Source organism: Cajanus cajan, chromosome 4, assembly GCF_000230855.2.
Source record: "Cajanus cajan strain Asha chromosome 4, NIPB_CcT2T_4, whole genome shotgun sequence".
NCBI classification, from domain to species: Eukaryota; Viridiplantae; Streptophyta; class Magnoliopsida; order Fabales; family Fabaceae; genus Cajanus; species Cajanus cajan.
The window spans coordinates 54,955,932-54,974,046 of record NC_138520.1 but is presented as its reverse complement, the minus strand read 5'-3'; the positions used below and the strand labels follow the sequence as shown (position 1 = coordinate 54,974,046).

The window sequence follows — 18,115 nt, the reverse complement described above, 5'->3', positions numbered from 1 at the left end:
AAATAAAAGAGAGAGTAACTTAGAAATAATTATAAGATAAATTAGTTCAAAATTTATATTAAAAAATATTTTTTTATTAATACTAAGATAATTTTATTGTACTAAATCTAATAATTATTAACTTAATAAATTTAAGAATCATAGACAAAAGAATTTAGGGTTTACATTTATATAAATAAAAAAATTGTGTGTAGCCTGTTGAGATTTCCGTTGAAACACTTTTGTTAATATTTGTAAATTCGTTTAATTCTATCAACGGTCTCAAACACGGCAAGTATACCGCCCGTTCAAGTAGTAAAAATATCGTATCCACAGGGATTAGAAGGTAATATAAGCATTTATTGACTATTCGTGACTAAAGAATAATTCCAATTTCATAGTTTGTGCAGTGAATGCAAAGTTGTGACTATTGGAATGAAAGCTGTAAATAAATATTGTTTTGTGAGTGGAAAAGGTAAGGAATGGTATTGTGGTATTGTGAGGTTGTGGGGGTCAGATTTCACCAAACGTAACACTAATGTATCCTTAATCTCTTGTTGAATTCATTGCTTAGTCAACCCATAAGTTTACTCAAATCTAATCCCTTAGAGAAAGAGCCTAGGTGCGGATATTGAATATCAATCCCTTGAGTACCCAATATCTACACCCGCATTACGGGCTAGGGTTTAAGACTACTAATGGGTCAAGCTCTATCCCTAGATACAATCACCACTAGGCATATGTTTCAGAACTAGTTTCAAAGGTTATTTTCCAATACCCATGGAACCTTAAATCATGCAAAGGGTGATCAATCCAAAGCAAGCATTAAGAATAGAAACAAACACAACAAAGAATAAAACAACATGTATATATATCATTAAAATCGTAAAGATTACAATAGAGTATGTTGGTTACATCTAACCCCACAAAATGGGTGAAACCACTCAACAAAGAGGGCAAATACAAAATAGAGATGAAAGGAGGATGAAGAACCGAAGGAAAGATCCGCACACGGACGATCCCAAGCCCTGGGAATCCCTTCCGCAGCTCCTGGAGACGCCCAATGTGAGAATGGAGAGAAAGATCCCCGAAAATGGCTTCAAATACGAGCCTGGGAGATCAGATTAGGGTTCCGCGCCCGGCGCACAATTCTTCGCGCCCGGCGCAAGTTCTTCCAGAGAAGTCAAGCACTCTCTGTCTCAACACAAGCCCGGCGCAATTCCTTTTGCGCCCGGCTTAATTCCTTTTGCGCCCGGCTTAATTCCTTTTGCGCCCGGCGCAATATAACTGGCAGAGATGAAATACTCTGTTTTTGTCACGCCCAGCGCAGGTTATATTGAGCCCGGCGCAGAACCTCTTCTCTGCTCCTTAGCTTCTTAGGTTTCCAATCCTAAGAGTCTTCAATCCTCAAGTCACTAGCTCAATACCTGCACAAAAAATGAGGTGTATTAAGGTATTGTTAGCTGAATTTGGGTTAGTTATATCTGCACACAAAATGAACCAAAAAGAGAACAATTATATTGCAATGGTTCAAAGGATGAGTGGAATTTGTTCAATAAGTCTCATCCAAAAAGAGGTAAAATTGAGACTTAACAACTCCCCCAAACTTAGAACCTTGCTTGTCCTCAAGCAAAAGGTAATTAATCTAGCAGATAACAAGCAATGCAAGTGAGTCAATTTCTACATCTTAGTTTACTTGTATCTTCTTTTCGCAAGCATGAACCTCAGATGAATTTCCAATCACAATTATTGCAATAGAACATGACAAGGTGCAAACAAAGGTTTCAAAAGAGATCAAAGAGCTAAGAAGAGTAATGACTATCTGTGTATGCATCCTCACTAGGAAAATGTTTCTCTCTATGCACACTAGTGTATCAGGATGAGTGTTTCTCTCTAATCTACTACTCACGCCACATAATTCAACTTTGCTCTTCGTTTCCAAATGAAACCAGTGGTAAAACAAATGCAGACACTTATCACAAGGTCTTTATTAGGGCAATCTGGGTCAAGCAGGGTCAAGCGGTAGCAGTTTTATGGTTTTTCAAGGATTGAAGGTGCTATAGCTTAAGAGAGCAAATAAGATTTTACAATGATGTCCCTCTCCATACCCCATTACAACAATTTGGCACATGCCCTTTACCTGATCCAAGCCATTAGCCTTTATGAGATGCATATTTATATTTTTGCATCTTAATATTTTTGTTTTTGTTTTGCTTTGTTTTTCTCTTCTTTTTTTTTTTTTTTTGTTTTGTAATGGCTGACCACATACTTTCTTCTTCCCAAAATTCCCCATTCTTCAACTCCCCCAAACTTATTTGATGTCATCAGTTTGCTCTCTTAACCAAAGCAAGGGTTATGGTTAATTTTTCATGGTTTGGGACAAGTGGAAGGTGTGGTGTTTAGGCTTAGAAAGGTATGGGTCAAGTGAAGAGTGGAGATGGCCTTTTGGCTTAGATGGTTACAAAATAGAGGAGTATGAATGCCTTGATCATATAAGTGCACAACATAAGCAAACCACCAGGGAAACTCAAGCAAAGTCTATCATGCAACTTAAGCGTAGTTCACTCATAAGTGTTTTAGGCTCAAACCTCACCCGGCTATGCATCCATAAATTATCGAACTCAGCTCAGTTCTATGATCAACATTGAAACCCGTATGCAACTAGTCATGAACTAAAGATCTAATGTGACTTGAAAATGTCTAAGGTACACACAACATAGACATCAAGCAAACTATAATCCAGAATCGACCACAAGCAAAACAAGTATCAACAAGATTAAAAACCATGCTAAGGCAGACTATTCACAAAAGAACCAACAAAGTAATCGTCAAAAAGACTATATATAAAAACAGTTAAATACTGAAAATAAAAGACAGAAGAATAAATTGCAATAGACAAAGGTAAACTAAGGTAGGCTCCATCTGCTTCCATCTATGGGGTCTGGTCATCATCATCTCCAAGAGCTGCTCCACCATCATCAACTCCATCAACCTCAGCAGCTCCACTCCCCCAAACTTAGGAGCCTGGTCCCCAGGCCAACCAGTATACGCCTGAAAGTCCTGGTAACCAGAAGTGATTGCAGAGTGTACTCATGAAAGAACATGGTGAGCACAAAAATTATACACAGTGATGACCAAGCAAATATAGCAAAAATGGAGAATATCCTTAGACCAAAATTAAGCACAACATGCATGCACACGGAAATGAACTATAACAATGCAACATAAAGCACACAAACATACAACATACAACAGAACATAAAGAAATATGATTGAAAACAGATAAATATGGGCTGTCAGGAATGTGGTGCGCCGGGCTTAACACAGATGCGCCGGGCTTAATATCAGTAAAAATCAACGAGGTTTCAAAATCTGATATCGCGCCGGGCGTGCGTTAAACGCGCCCGGCGTGGTGGTTCCAGAGACCAAAAATTGAGTATTAGGCCGGGCGCAAAAGAGTCACGCCCGGCGCGTAGTCACTTTAAAAGGTCAATTTGCCCAGGTTTTAAATTAGGATCAGGCCTTATTTCCACCTAGACACAGAATTGCCTCATTCCTCACATTCCAAACAAAATGTACCCTATATTTACCCATTCAAACATGATTCTAACAACTAACACATAACACAAACAACATATACCACAAAACATATAACACAAAACACAACACATAATACAAAACAACACTTATAACACAGAACAACATGCAACAAAAATCTAAAACACAGTTCAGATCTCTGGGTTGCCTCCCAGGAAGCGCTTGTTTACTGTCCCGAGCCTGACGGTGGCCAACTTGAAGTGCTCTACTCTCCTTCTCCTCCTGTTGCTCTTGTTCCTCCTTGCTTTGTGCTCAATCTCATGATTGCTCAACAATTGCTCAGAGGGATTGGTCAATCTTGTTCATAGTACCTAGCATACAAGAGAAAGTAGAGGACTAGAGCGCCCAGGTCAGCTTCAACAATTCATTGCTACCATAAAATGAAAATAAAAGTAAAAGAATAAGTCACAAATAGCTATAAATACTAAATCGCCATTCTAATCCCCGGCAACGGCACCAAAAACTTGTTGAGATTTCCGTTGAAACACTTTTGTTAATATTTGTAAATTCGTTTAATTCTATCAACGGTCTCAAACACGGCAAGTATACCGGCCGTTCAAGTAGTAAAAATATCGTATCCACAGGGATTAGAAGGTAATATAAGCATTTATTGACTATTCGTGACTAAAGAATAATTCCAATTTCATAGTTTGTGCAGTGAATGCAAAGTTGTGACTATTGGAATGAAAGCTGTAAATAAATATTGTTTTTTGAGTGGAAAAGGTAAGGAATGGTATTGTGGTATTGTGAGGTTGTGGGGGTCAGATTTCACCAAACGTAACACTAATGTATCCTTAATCTCTTGTTGAATTCATTGCTTAGTCAACCCATAAGTTTACTCAAACCTAATCCCTTAGAGAAAGAGCCTAGGTGCGGATATTGAATATCAATCCCTTGAGTACCCAATATCTACACCCGCATTACGGGCTAGGGTTTAAGACTACTAATGGGTCAAGCTCTATCCCTAGATACAATCACCACTAGGCATATGTTTCAGAACTAGTTTCAAAGGTTATTTTCCAATACCCATGGAACCTTAAATCATGCAAAGGGTGATCAATCCAAAGCAAGCATTAAGAATAGAAACAAACACAACAAAGAATAAAACAACATGTATATATATCATTAAAATCGTAAAGATTACAATAGAGTACGTTGGTTACATCTAACCCCACAAAATGGGTGAAACCACTCAACAAAGAGGGCAAATACAAAATAGAGATGAAAGGAGGATGAAGAACCGAAGGAAAGATCCGCACACGGACGATCCCAAGCCCTGGGAATCCCTTCCGCAGCTCCTGGAGACGCCCAATGTGAGAATGGAGAGAAAGATCCCCGAAAATAGCTTCAAATACGAGCCTGGGAGATCAGATTAGGGTTCCGCGCCCGGCGCACAATTCTTCGCGCCCGGCGCAAGTTCTTCCAGAGAAGTCAAGCACTCTCTGTCTCAACACAAGCCCGGCGCAATTCCTTTTGCGCCCGGCTTAATTCCTTTTGCGCCCGGCTTAATTCCTTTTGCGCCCAGCGCAATATAACTGGCAGAGATGAAATACTCTGTTTTTGTCACGCCCAGCGCAGGTTATATTGAGCCCGGCGTAGAACCTCTTCTCTGCTCCTTAGCTTCTTAAGTTTCCAATCCTAAGAGTCTTCAATCCTCAAGTCACTAGCTCAATACCTGCACAAAAAATGAGGTGTATTAAGGTATTGTTAGCTGAATTTGGGTTAGTTATATCTGCACACAAAATGAACCAAAAAGAGAACAATTATATTGCAATGGTTCAAAGGATGAGTGGAATTTGTTCAATAAGTCTCATCCAAAAAGAGGTAAAATTGAGACTTAACATAGCCACAATTTTTTTGTGCATGTAGAAAAAGTGTGTTTAAATATTAAAAGTAATTATTAAGAATATAATAGTCTCATTAAATATAAAGATAAAAACATTCATAAAATAGATAGATCATTAAGGATATAACTGTTTAGTGAAATGTAAAGATGGAAAAATATTATTATTAAAAGAAAAAAAATATTTTGTGCTTCTTTATTTTTTTTATAAAAATAAAAAGATAAAAGTAGAGATTTAAAAAATAAAATAAAAAATAGTAGAAGAAAATTTAGAAATAATTATAAAATTAAAATGATTTAAAAATGTATATATCAATTTATTCCCTTTTTATAGAATAGATATAGATTAAATAATTTTTAATATTTAAAATTATATGATTTTAGTTTAATAGAAAATATTTAATTATTTAAAATTAATCTTAAGAATAGACATTAATATTTTTTATTTTAAAAATCAATAATCTTTTATTTCATTAATTATTGTTCATTTTATTATTAATATATTTAGGCATAATCTATAACATTATATAAAGGCGATACAAACGCTTATAACTACCATTTGGTTTTCACTTTTACTATGATCATTTTACCCTTAATAATACTAGCGAGGCCGGGGCACTTCGTGCCTCTATATGTATTTTATCTTAAGATTTAAAATAACTTATCCATGAAACTAATTCATTAATTGATATATATTGGTATAAATAATTTTACACTATTTATATAATTATTTTGATAATTATTCATTGATGAAGTGCATATTAATTGCATTGTAATATCGTAAAACTAAAAATATTTGTCATTTTTTTTACTTTATATTATTTTATTTTATATATAATAATGTTTAAAATATATTAAAAAGTTTACACTCTACATAATTATATTTGTAAGTATGGATTAAAGTAATATATATATATATATATATATATATATATATATATATATATTTTATGTAGAACATGATGGTTTGCAATTATAAAATTTTCTTAATAAAAAAATTAAATAATAATTCTACTTTAGAACGATTTTTAGCTTCCTTACAATTTATAAAAAAAATAAATGTCATTTTGTTATTAATTTTAGTTAACATGAACATGAAAGAACTCATATAATAGTTAATTAAAAGTATAAATACAATTTAAACATGTATATAATATTTAAATTATACCGATGTAATTTATATTTATATAATTTCACAATTTGTGAACAAATTATACACTTATTTTATTAAAAAATAAATAAATGTAATAATTACTATCAATTAATTTTAAATAAATTCTTAAACTATTATATTTTTTTATTTTATTTTAAAAATATTTAAAGAGACAAGGTGTCTCTTTCCTTCTAGTAATAATATAATATAGATATTCTTACATTGACTGTTTTAGTTTGCTCAAGGTATCAGAGTCAAAGTCCATAAAAATACAACTAAATTAAAACTTTAAAAATATAATTTTATTGCACATAACCGTTCTATATAATAATTTATTTTAATTAATTTAAAGTGAAGTTTATACAATATATATATATATATATATATATATATATATATATATATATAATTTATAACATTAACAAAAGAGACATCGTGTGTGTTGTGTTTATATTCTTTTGATTTTTTTATTTTTTAATTAATTTGTTTAACATTTTTATTATTTTAAAATTAATTGTACATTTTATTTTTTTCATTTTATACATCCAGATACAAAGTGTTTCTTTTTCACTAATTATTAATAACATTAATAAATGGATATCATGTGCTATGTCCACATTCTTTTAGACTTTTTTATTCTTTAACTAATTTTCTCAATATTTTTTTTATTATTTTTAAAGTTAATTGCACACTTTTTATTAATCATTTTTTTTATTCTTTCCATTTTTTATATATCGAGATACAAGGTACCTCTTTCTCACTAACTATTAATAATGCTTTAAATAACTTATGATTTTCAATAATTTAAGTTGAGTTCATTGGATATTCACTCATATATATTAAATATGAACAATTATTTTCAATAGTATTTTTAGGATTTCATTTAGCTACTTTTCTTTTGTACATAAAAGTTTAGAGGACAAGAGACAATCCTATATAAGGCTTATAATGTAATATTCATTTTTTTAAAGGGGGTATTTTTGTAATTTCTATTAATGGCATTTTCGTAAATTTTATTAAAGTTTGAGGGGTAAATGGGTAACTTGGAACGGGCTGTTCCAAAATTGGAACGGGCCGTTCCAAGCAATAAAAAGACACTAAATTTTAAGTTGGGAACGGGTCCAGAACGGGCCGTTCCAACTGGGAGAACGGGTCGTTCTGACTTTGGAACGGGCCATTCTGGAGGGAGAACGGGCCGTTCCGGAAGGAGAACGGGTCGTTCTGGATGAGTCTCGGAACGGGCCGTTCTGATTTTAGAACGGGTCGTTCTGCTTTTTGGGAACGTCCGTTCCGATTTTGGAACGGGCCGTTCCAGTTTAAAAATTTGCGTACATTTGAAAGATTCGAAACGGGCCGTTCCGAATTCAATACGGGCCGTTCCGGGTGACTCTGGTTGCCTATAAATAGGAGGCAGGGGGGTGAAAAAAAATATAACTGGAGAGAAGAGAATCCTAGAGAGAGAAAGAGGAGAGAGAGAGAAAGAAAAAGAGGGGAGGAGAAAAGAAAAGAGGAGAGAGAAAGAGGAATCCAGTAGAGGAGGCTCTGCCAGGGGAGAGAAAAGAGGAGGGAGAGGTGGAGATTCTGCCCAAGTTTCGATCCTTGTTTAAGGAGAGAGGTGGAGATTCTGCCCGAGTTCAGTTCTTGTTTAAGCAAGAAAGAGGAGAAGGTTCTGCCCGAGTTTCAGTTCAGGTTTATCCAAGTAAGGGTAGTGCTTATAAAATTAATCTAGTGCATATGAGCATGATAGGAATAGTATAATTTTAATATGCTATTTTATGTGGAGATTTTCATTTCACATAATATAATTTGGATCAATTGATGGTTGTTTTGGATATTTAATTATTTATATTATTATTATATTGACAAATTGGCATGGTTATGGTTATGTTTAATTATGGAATATGCTATGTGTATGTGGTTTGGAAAAGTAAATAGGACTTAAAGGAGTAAGGTTATGGTATGGATTAGATCTCTTGGTGAGATTAGGATATAATCTTTGGAAAAATATGGAATTTGGGAATCCCATGGTGAGGATTCCAATGTGGAACTTTTCCAAAGGTTATATAATAAATCACTTCAGATGTTAGGTGGATTCTGAAGTACTCCTCTAAGTATTCTATTTGCTACCGGTATGGGTCTAGGCCGAGTCATACCGATGGATGAGGTGGCCCCACTAGGGTTACGTGACGACGTAATCCAACTGTATATTTTCCATGAGAGGTTAGGCGTGGGACATGGGTTGCTGACATGTTTCACCGTATCAACACTTGGTTTGGATGGTGTTGAGGCCAACATTTGGTTTGGATGTGTTGGTTACATCATGGATTATACAGTGGTGTGACTTTGTTTTGGATATGGAATATGTATACATATGGTATGGATTGTATACATTGGTTATGGATTATTTTATTATCATAAAGTATGTATACATTGGCATGGACGTGTATACATTATATTTTGGGTTGGTCTATATTTAGCTTGAAAATGACTTGTTGGTCTGGATAAATACTGTGGATAAATATTTGTTTAATGATATTTTATTATGATGTACTATGATTGGTTTTATATGTGCTAACCTTTATATTTCCATGATGTGGACTGTGATGATCTCACTATGTGGGGGAGCAGATCAGGTATGAGGCTTTGGGATAACAAGGAGTCTTTTGGATAGCTGCTTTGAGAAGTGGCTAGGTTTAGAGCTTGACCAGCACCTAGGGTGTCTTATTTTGATGTTTTCATGACATTGTAATTATATTATCTTTTTGGATTACTGTATAACTTTACTAAGGATGATGACTCTGCTATAGAAGATTATATTATATATTTTGGAAACAATTTATATGTTATTGTATATTTACACTCTAGCGTAGCTGGCTTTTGCTCTATTTTCTTTATTTTATATTATTTTATTTTGGTTGGTTATTGATGTGACGACCTAGGGTGGGTCGTTACAATTTTGGTATCAGAGCTGGTCGAGTCTCTTTAGGGTTTGTGGGAAATGGTCTTATTATGTTTCTGTTGAGTGGAAATAGATTTTTTTGAAAGAATTTCTTATGTGTTTTAGTGTAAACTCATGGGTTCCTTGATCTTTTATCTTTATTAGGATGGTTGGTAGGGGAAACCATTCTCATCCTTCTTCAGGTGTAGATGAGCGGCAGATTGCTCAGGCTATGGAGCTAATTGCTGCTGCTATTGGACAACAGAATACTTTGTTGGCTCAGATGGAGACCAACCGGGCTGCAGCTGAAGCAGCTAGGACTGAAGTACCTAATGAATATAGGGGCTTGTCAGAGTTCAGAAAAGGGAATCCTCCTCAATTTACAGGTGTTGATGGACCTGAAATTGCTGATCAATGGATTGAAGAGATGGAGAAAATCTTCATGGTGATGCAATGCCCCGAGGAGAGGAAGCTAGTTTATGTTGTTTATATGTTGGTGGGTGAGGCTAGTTTCTGGTGGAAAGGTGCTCAAGCTATGATGGAAGCTAGAGGGGAGTCGATAAATTGGGAAAATTTCAAAAAGGTATTCCTAGAGAAATATTTTCCAGATAGTGCCAGATATGCTAAGGAAGCTGAATTTTTGAGACTGCAACAAGGAAATATGTCAGTACAAGAGTATGTGGTCAAGTTTGAACACTTGGCTAGGTATTATTCTCAAGCTATCACTGAAGCCTGGAGATGCAGGAAGTTTAGTGAGGGTCTAAGATTTGAGCTGAAAAAGACTATTGTCCCTATGGAAATTATGGAGTTCCCAGTTCTAGTTGAAAAGGCAAAAACAGTTGAGAGATTTGAAGGAGGAAATAGAGTGGCAAAGGGTCTAGAGGGATCATCTGGATTTGGGAGGGGGAAACATCCTCAAAAGAGACCATCTCAGTTTCAAATTGGAAATGCTAATAAGAAACCGATGGGGACTACTACCACAAGAGATGTTCAGAGTATTAGATGTTATATCTGTGGAGGCCCACATATGATGAAGGATTGTCCTACAAAGAACTATACGTGTTTTAAATGTGGCAAGGTGGGTCACATGGCTGAAGATTTCAATGTCAAAAATATTCCAGCTAGAGAGAACCAGAAAGTGGATCGGCCTACTACAGCAGGTCGTGTTTTTGCTTTGACAGGTGCTGAAGCTGAAACGTCATCCGATCTGGTAAAGGGAAAGGGCAAAGCTGATGGTAATGATATTTCTATTTTATTTGATTCTGGTGCTTCACATTCTTTTATTTCTTATGAGTGCGTGGCAAGGTTAAATTTGGTTGTGAATTCTTTGTGTGTGGATCTAGTTGTTTCTACCCCAGCTTCAGGGTCTGTTTTGACTTCTGAGGTTTGTTTGAAATGTCCAGTGGAGGTGGAAGGGCGTTGTTATAAAGTGAATTTGTTTTGTTTATCTCTATCTGAGTTGGATGTGATTTTAGGGATGTATTGGCTTTCTGCCAATAGGATTTTGATAGATTGTTCAGAAAAGAGATTAATCTTTCCTACTGTTGAACAGGAGAGATTTATTTCTAGTGGACAAGTGGATGGGTTGTTAAAGGGTGGAGCTCTTGGGTTTATGATCTTATCTTTTATTAGTATAGAGAATGAAAATTTGTTGAATAGTATTGATGTTGTTAGAGAATTTCCAGAGATTTTTCCGGATGATGTTCCGGGATTACCACCAAAGCGAGAGTTGGAATTTAGTATTGATCTTATACCAGGGGCGGGACCAGTGTCTATTTCTCCTTATAGAATGGAACCAGCAGAGCTATCTGAATTGAAGAAGCAGGTTGAAGAACTTTTCGAGAAACAGATGATCAGACCTAGTGTCTCTCCGTGGGGAGCACCCGTGTTATTGGTAAAGAAGAAGGATGGTGGCGTGAGGTTATGTGTGGATTACAGGCAGTTAAATAAATTGACAATCAAAAATAAATATCCATTGCCAAGAATAGATGATTTGATGGATCAGTTAAGGGGAGCTACTATTTTCTCCAAGATTGATTTGAGATCTGGGTATCACCAGATTCGGGTAAAGGAGGAGGACATACCAAAGACTGCTTTCAGGACTCGGTATGGCCATTATGAGTATGTTGTCATGCCTTTTGGAGTGACGAATGCTCTAGCTATTTTCATGGATTATATGAACAGGATTTTCAGACCCTTTCTGGATAAGTTTGTGGTGGTGTTTATTGATGATATTCTGGTTTATTCTAGATCTATGGAGGAACATAGAGAACATCTGAGGATAGTTTTGCAAGTATTGAAGGAGAAACAATTATTTGCAAAGTTGTCAAAATGTGAGTTTTGGTTATCTGAAGTTAAGTTCTTGGGTCATGTGATTTCTGCACAAGGAATTGTAGTTGATCCTACTAAGGTGGAAGCGGTTTTGAGGTGGGAGCATCCGAAATCAGTTACTGAAGTTAGAGGTTTTGTGGGATTGGCTGGCTATTATAGAAGATTTATAGAAGGATTTTCTAAAATAGTTATGCCTTTGACACAACTGACCAGGAAGGATCATCCTTTTATATGGACGAAGGAGTGTGAAAGGAGTTTTCAAGAGTTAAAAGAAAAGTTAACGTCGTCTCCAGTATTGATTCTGCCAGATCCTAATAAATCTTTTGAGGTTTATTGTGATGCATCTCATCAAGGTTTAGGATGTGTTCTTATGCAAGATAGACAGCATGCATCTAGGCAGTTAAAGACTCATGAACGGAATTATCCTACGCATGATCTAGAGTTGGCTGCGGTGGTTTTTGCTTTAAAAATTTGGAGACATTATCTCTATGGAGCAAAATTTGATGTGTTCAGTGACCATAAGAGTCTAAAATATTTGTTTGATCAGAAAGAGTTAAATATGAGGCAAAGGAGGTGGATTGAGTTTTTGAAAGATTATGACTTTCAGTTAATGTACCATCCAGGTAAAGCAAATGTGGTAGCAGATGCTTTGAGTAGAAAATCTCTTCATATGTCTTATATGATGGTTAGAAAGATGGAGTTGGTAGAGAAATTCAGGGATATGAATCTTAATGTTGTGATTGCCCCAGATTTTATTAGTTGTGGTATGACTACCATAACTAGTGAATTCTTGGAAATGGTGAAACAAAAACAAGTTCAGGATACGAGATTGAATAAGGTTAGAGAGTTGTTGGGTTCTGAGAAAGCTGAAGGATTTGAACAAGATATGGATGGAATCTTGAGGTACAAGGGTAGAATTTGTATTCCACAAGATGAGGAGTTAAAGAAGTTGATACTTGAGAAAGGTCATAAAAGTAAGTTGAGTGTACATCCGGGTATGACAAAAATGTATCAAGATTTGAAGAAAATGTTCTGGTGGAATGGTATGAAGAGGGTGATAGTCGAGTATGTTGCATCTTGCATTGTGTGTCAGAAAGCTAAAGTAGAACATCAAAAACCAGGAGGTTTGTTACAAATGATGGAAGTGCCAGAATGGAAATGGGATAGTATAACCGTGGATTTTGTTGTTGGATTACCAAGATCTGCTAAGAATTGTGATTCTATTTGGGTGATCGTGGATAGATTAACTAAGTGTGCTCATTTCCTTCCAGTGAATATAAAGTGGTCCTTGGAAAAGTTAACTCAATTGTATATTAAGAAGATTGTTAGATTACATGGTGTGCCCTTCAGTATCATATCTGATAGGGATCCTCGTTTTACTTCTCGATTTTGGCAAAGTTTGCATCAGGCGTTAGGGACTAAGTTAAGACTCAGTTCTTCTTATCATCCACAGACTGATGGGCAGTCTGAGAGGACTATCCAATCTTTGGAAGACTTGTTGAGGGCTTGTATTTTGGATCATCTAGGGAATTGGGAAGAGATGTTGCCTTTGGTTGAGTTTACTTATAATAACAGTTTCCACGCAAGTATAGGAATGGCACCTTTTGAGGCTCTGTATGGGAGAAAATGTCGAACACCTTTGTGTTGGTTTAAAGAGGGAGAATCAGTGATGGTGGGACCAGAGATCATCTTACAGACTACTGAAAAGGTGAAACAAATTCAGGAAAGAATGAAAGCTGCTCAGAGTCGGCAAAAGTCTTATGCAGACAAGAGGAGGAAACCTTTGGAGTTTCCAGAGGGAGAACATGTATTTTTGAAGGTAACTCCTACCACAGGTGTGGGAAGAGCTATCAAAGCTAAGAAGTTGAACCCTAAGTTTATGGGGCCGTATCAAATTCTCAAGAGGATTGGACCAATGGCATATCAGATTGCATTACCTCTATTCCTTTCTAATCTGCATGATGTGTTCCATGTTTCACAACTGAGGAAGTATATTCACGATCCGAGTCATGTCTTGGAATCAGAGGCAGTGCAAATTAAAGAGAATCTAACTTTTGAGAAACAGCCAGTTTCAGTGGCAGATAAGAAAGTTAAACAATTGCGAGGTAAAACTATCAATTTGGTGAAGGTTATTTGGGATGAGTTTACTAATGAAGCCACTTGGGAATTGGAAGACAAGATGAAGGATCAATACCCATATCTCTTTTTAAGTAAGTGAATTTTCGAGGACGAAAATTTTTGTTGTTGGGGAGAATTGTAATATTCATTTTTCTAAAGGGGGTATTTTTGTAATTTCTATTAATGGCATTTTCGCAAAATTTATTAAAGTTTGAGGGGTAAATGGGTAACTTGGAACGGGCTGTTCCAAAATTGGAACGGGCCGTTCCAAGCAATAAAAAGACACTAAATTTTAGGTTGGGAACGGGTCCAGAACGGGCCGTTCCAACTGGGAGAACGGGCCGTTCTGACTTTGGAACGGGCCATTCTGGAGGGAGAACGGGCCGTTCCGGAAGGAGAACGGGCCGTTCTGGATGAGTTTCGGAACGGGCCGTTCTGATTTTAGAACGGGCCGTTCTGCTTTTTGGGAACGGCCGTTCCGATTTTGGAATGGGCCGTTCCAGTTTAAAAATTTGCGTACATTTGAAAGATTCGGAACGGGCCGTTCCGAATTCAATACGGGCCGTTCCGGGTGACTCTGGTTGCCTATAAATAGGAGGCAGGGGGGTGAAAAAAAATATAACTGGAGAGAAGAGAATCCTAGAGAGAGAAAGAGGAGAGAGAGAGAAAGAAAAAGAGGGGAGGAGAAAAGAAAAGAGGAGAGAGAAAGAGGAATCCAGTAGAGGAGGTTCTGCCAGGGGAGAGAAAAGAGGAGGGAGAGGTGGAGATTCTGCCCGAGTTTCGATCCTTGTTTAAGGAGAGAGGTGGAGATTCTGCCCGAGTTTGGTTCTTGTTTAAGCAAGAAAGAGGAGAAGGTTCTGCCCGAGTTTCAGTTCAGGTTTATCCAAGTAAGGGTAGTGCTTATAAAATTAATCTAGTGCATATGAGCATGATAGGAATAATATAATTTTAATATGCTATTTTATGTGGAGATTTTCATTTCACATAATATAATTTGGATCAATTGATGGTTGTTTTGGATATTTAATTATTTATATTATTATTATATTGACAAATTGGCATGGTTATGGTTATGTTTAATTATGGAATATGCTATGTGTATGTGGTTTGGAAAAGTAAATAGGACTTAAAGGAGTAAGATTATGGTATGGATTAGATCTCTTGGTGAGATTAGGATATAATCTTTGGAAAAATATGGAATTTGGGAATCCCATGGTGAGGATTCCAATGTGGAACTTTTCCAAAGGTTATATAATAAACCACTTCAGATGTTAGGTGGATTCTGAAGTACTCCTCTAAGTATTCTATTTGCTACCAGTATGGGTCTAGGCCGAGTCATACCGATGGATGAGGTGGCCCCACCAGGGTTACGTGACGACGTAATCCAACTGTATATTTTCCATGAGAGGTTAGGCGTGGGACATGGGTTGCTGACATGTTTCACCGTATCAACACTTGGTTTGGATGGTGTTGAGGCCAACATTTGGTTTGGATGTGTTGGTTACATCATGGATTATACAGTGGTGTGACTTTGTTTTGGATATGGAATATGTATACATATGGTATGGATTGTATACATTGGTTATGGATTATTTTATTATCATAAAATATGTATACATTGGCATGGACGTGTATACATTATATTTTGGGTTGGTCTATATTTAGCTTGAAAATGACTTGTTGGTCTGGATAAATACTGTGGATAAATATTTGTTTAATGATATTTTATTATGATGTACTATGATTGGTTTTATATGTGCTAACCCTTATATTTCCATGATGTGGACTGTGATGATCTCACTATGTGGGGGAGCAAATCAGGTATGAGGCTTTGGGATAACAAGGAGTCTTTTGGATAGCTGCTTTGAGAAGTGGCTAGGTTTAGAGCTTGACCAGCACCTAGGGTGTCTTATTTTGATGTTTTCATGACATTGTAATTATATTATCTTTTTGGATTACTGTATAACTTTACTAAGGATGATGACTCTGCTATAGAAGATTATATTATATATTTTGGAAACAATTTATATGTTATTGTATATTTACACTCTAGCGTAGCTGGCTTTTGCTCTATTTTCTTTATTTTATATTATTTTATTTTGGTTGGTTATTGATGTGACGGCCTAGGATGGGTCGTTACATATAAGGCTTAAGGTAACTATCACTCTTTTTGAAGATTTTTAGTGAGACTACAGATCGCTTACCACATTTTTAACTCAAGTTCGCATGAAGAACATAAAAGACAAGTGAAGTCACATTTAATTACATGCCCTAATTAATAAGAGTATAGGAACTTATCAGTTGTACCACCTTCGTGGGACATTCATTTAACTACTTATTTAATATACTTTTTATTTATCATATAATTTATAAATTAAATTTTAATATTATAAAATAAATTATCAATAATTAAAATATTTTTTCTCATAATATAAATTATTTATCATAAATTTATATGTGTAAAAAATAATTCAGTGAAAGAAACAAAGATAATTTTCTTTGAAGTTTTACAAGCATCAATTTTCAAACACACTCTAAATACATGTATACAAAATTAAACTTCAATAAATATTGTTGATATAAAGTTATTTTTATATTATTATAATTTTGAGGTAAATACATTGAACATTAACTTAATAGATTAATTTAATAAATCTCATTGATTATCTTTTATAAATATTATACTTCTTTTATGATTTTGACATAAATACATAAAATATTATAATAATTAGTATATTAAAGACTCTTCATGCATTTTTAAAATAAAATAAAATAAAATAACAATTAATAATAAGAGAGTGTAAACAACTTTTACACCTTGTATAGGAAGGTTGATTTAGAGGTTTTTGAGGGGAGAGAGGTGGATTAAAGGGTATTTTAAAAAAATAATTCATGCTTAGGAGAGTGAATTTGTGTATAATTGGAAATGGGTAATTAAAATTTACCTTCTATGATGGGGATTGTCTTGGAACTAACTTGAAAGACAAGTATAACCCTCAACATAATGCATTATGTTAGGTAGGTAATGCATTATATTACTAATCATATTTGAATATGCTACTATATTATATTAAATAATATACAATCTCTCTTTTATAAGGTAGCATAATCAATTATGTCAACTTAATAAATTTAAGAATCATAGACAAAAGAATTTAGGGTTTACAAATCCCAAGCGTGTGGTTCAGCGGTAGGGGTTGATCGATCCACGCTTAAGCAAGGTCAGGGGTTCGAATCCTGCCTTGTGTATGCAGCCGCGTTAAATCTTGGGGCCAGCTATCCCACCCTTTGAGGTGCCTCCAACGTAGCGAGGAGATTAGTCACTGCTACCGGCGGTGGATACTCCAGGAACGAACAAAAAAAAAACAAAAATTATCAATTATGTTAATTATCATAACCAATTATATGCTATTATATATATATATATTATAATCAATTTTTATATGTGAATATAAAGAAGGAGACAAAATTTTAATTGTATATATTATTTATTTATGCATAAACATCTAATTATATATAAAAAATAATTATAAAATATCAATTTTTCTTTATTTCTTATTGAATTAATCCCACTTTATCAGTTAACTATAAATTCACTTTATTTCTTACATATTTTCTAGGAAATTAATTCTTACCTATTCCCTTCAATTCCTTCCCTTCCCTCGAGCATCCCTCAGGTAATTGTAATTATAAGGGCAGTTTTTGAAAAGAAAATGTTTTTTTTTAAAAAAAAAAAGTAATTTTAGGGACAAAATTGTTCCAAAAAATGTGGACACCAAATGAGTTAATTTTCTTTATTAACAATATAGATATATTCATTTATTTATTTATACATATAATAAAATTAAAAGGATTCTACTATGAACAACTTTTATAGGTAATTTAAAGTGCACGACTTTTTATTAATCATTAGATTCATCTAGTTCCTATATAAATATGTCTTATCTTCGATATCAAAATTTTCTTTCTATTCTCCTAATGATATACAAGAAAATGACGATTTTGCGACGGTTATATGGCCTACATTGCGACGGTTAGAACTGCCGCAAAGACAACATTGCGACGGTTTGGGAACCGTCGCAGAATCGTCCGTCACCAGGCAATTTTGCGACGGTTATCAGAACCGTTGCACAAACCGTCGCAAAATTGGAATTGC

At 35.0% G+C, this 18,115-nt stretch overlaps 1 protein-coding gene across 1 annotated transcript in view; it reads left to right on the top strand.

Moving 5' to 3' along the window:
- LOC145957370 (uncharacterized) overlaps positions 1-18,115 on the top strand; it is a 49,882-nt gene that overhangs the window by 18,783 nt on the left and 12,984 nt on the right. Inside the window, exon 2 of the mRNA XM_083073615.1 lies at positions 9,201-12,640. Within this exon, the coding sequence (XP_082929741.1) occupies positions 9,677-12,640 (2,964 nt within the window). The 5' untranslated portion in view covers positions 9,201-9,676. The remainder of the gene's footprint in view (positions 1-9,200; positions 12,641-18,115) is intronic.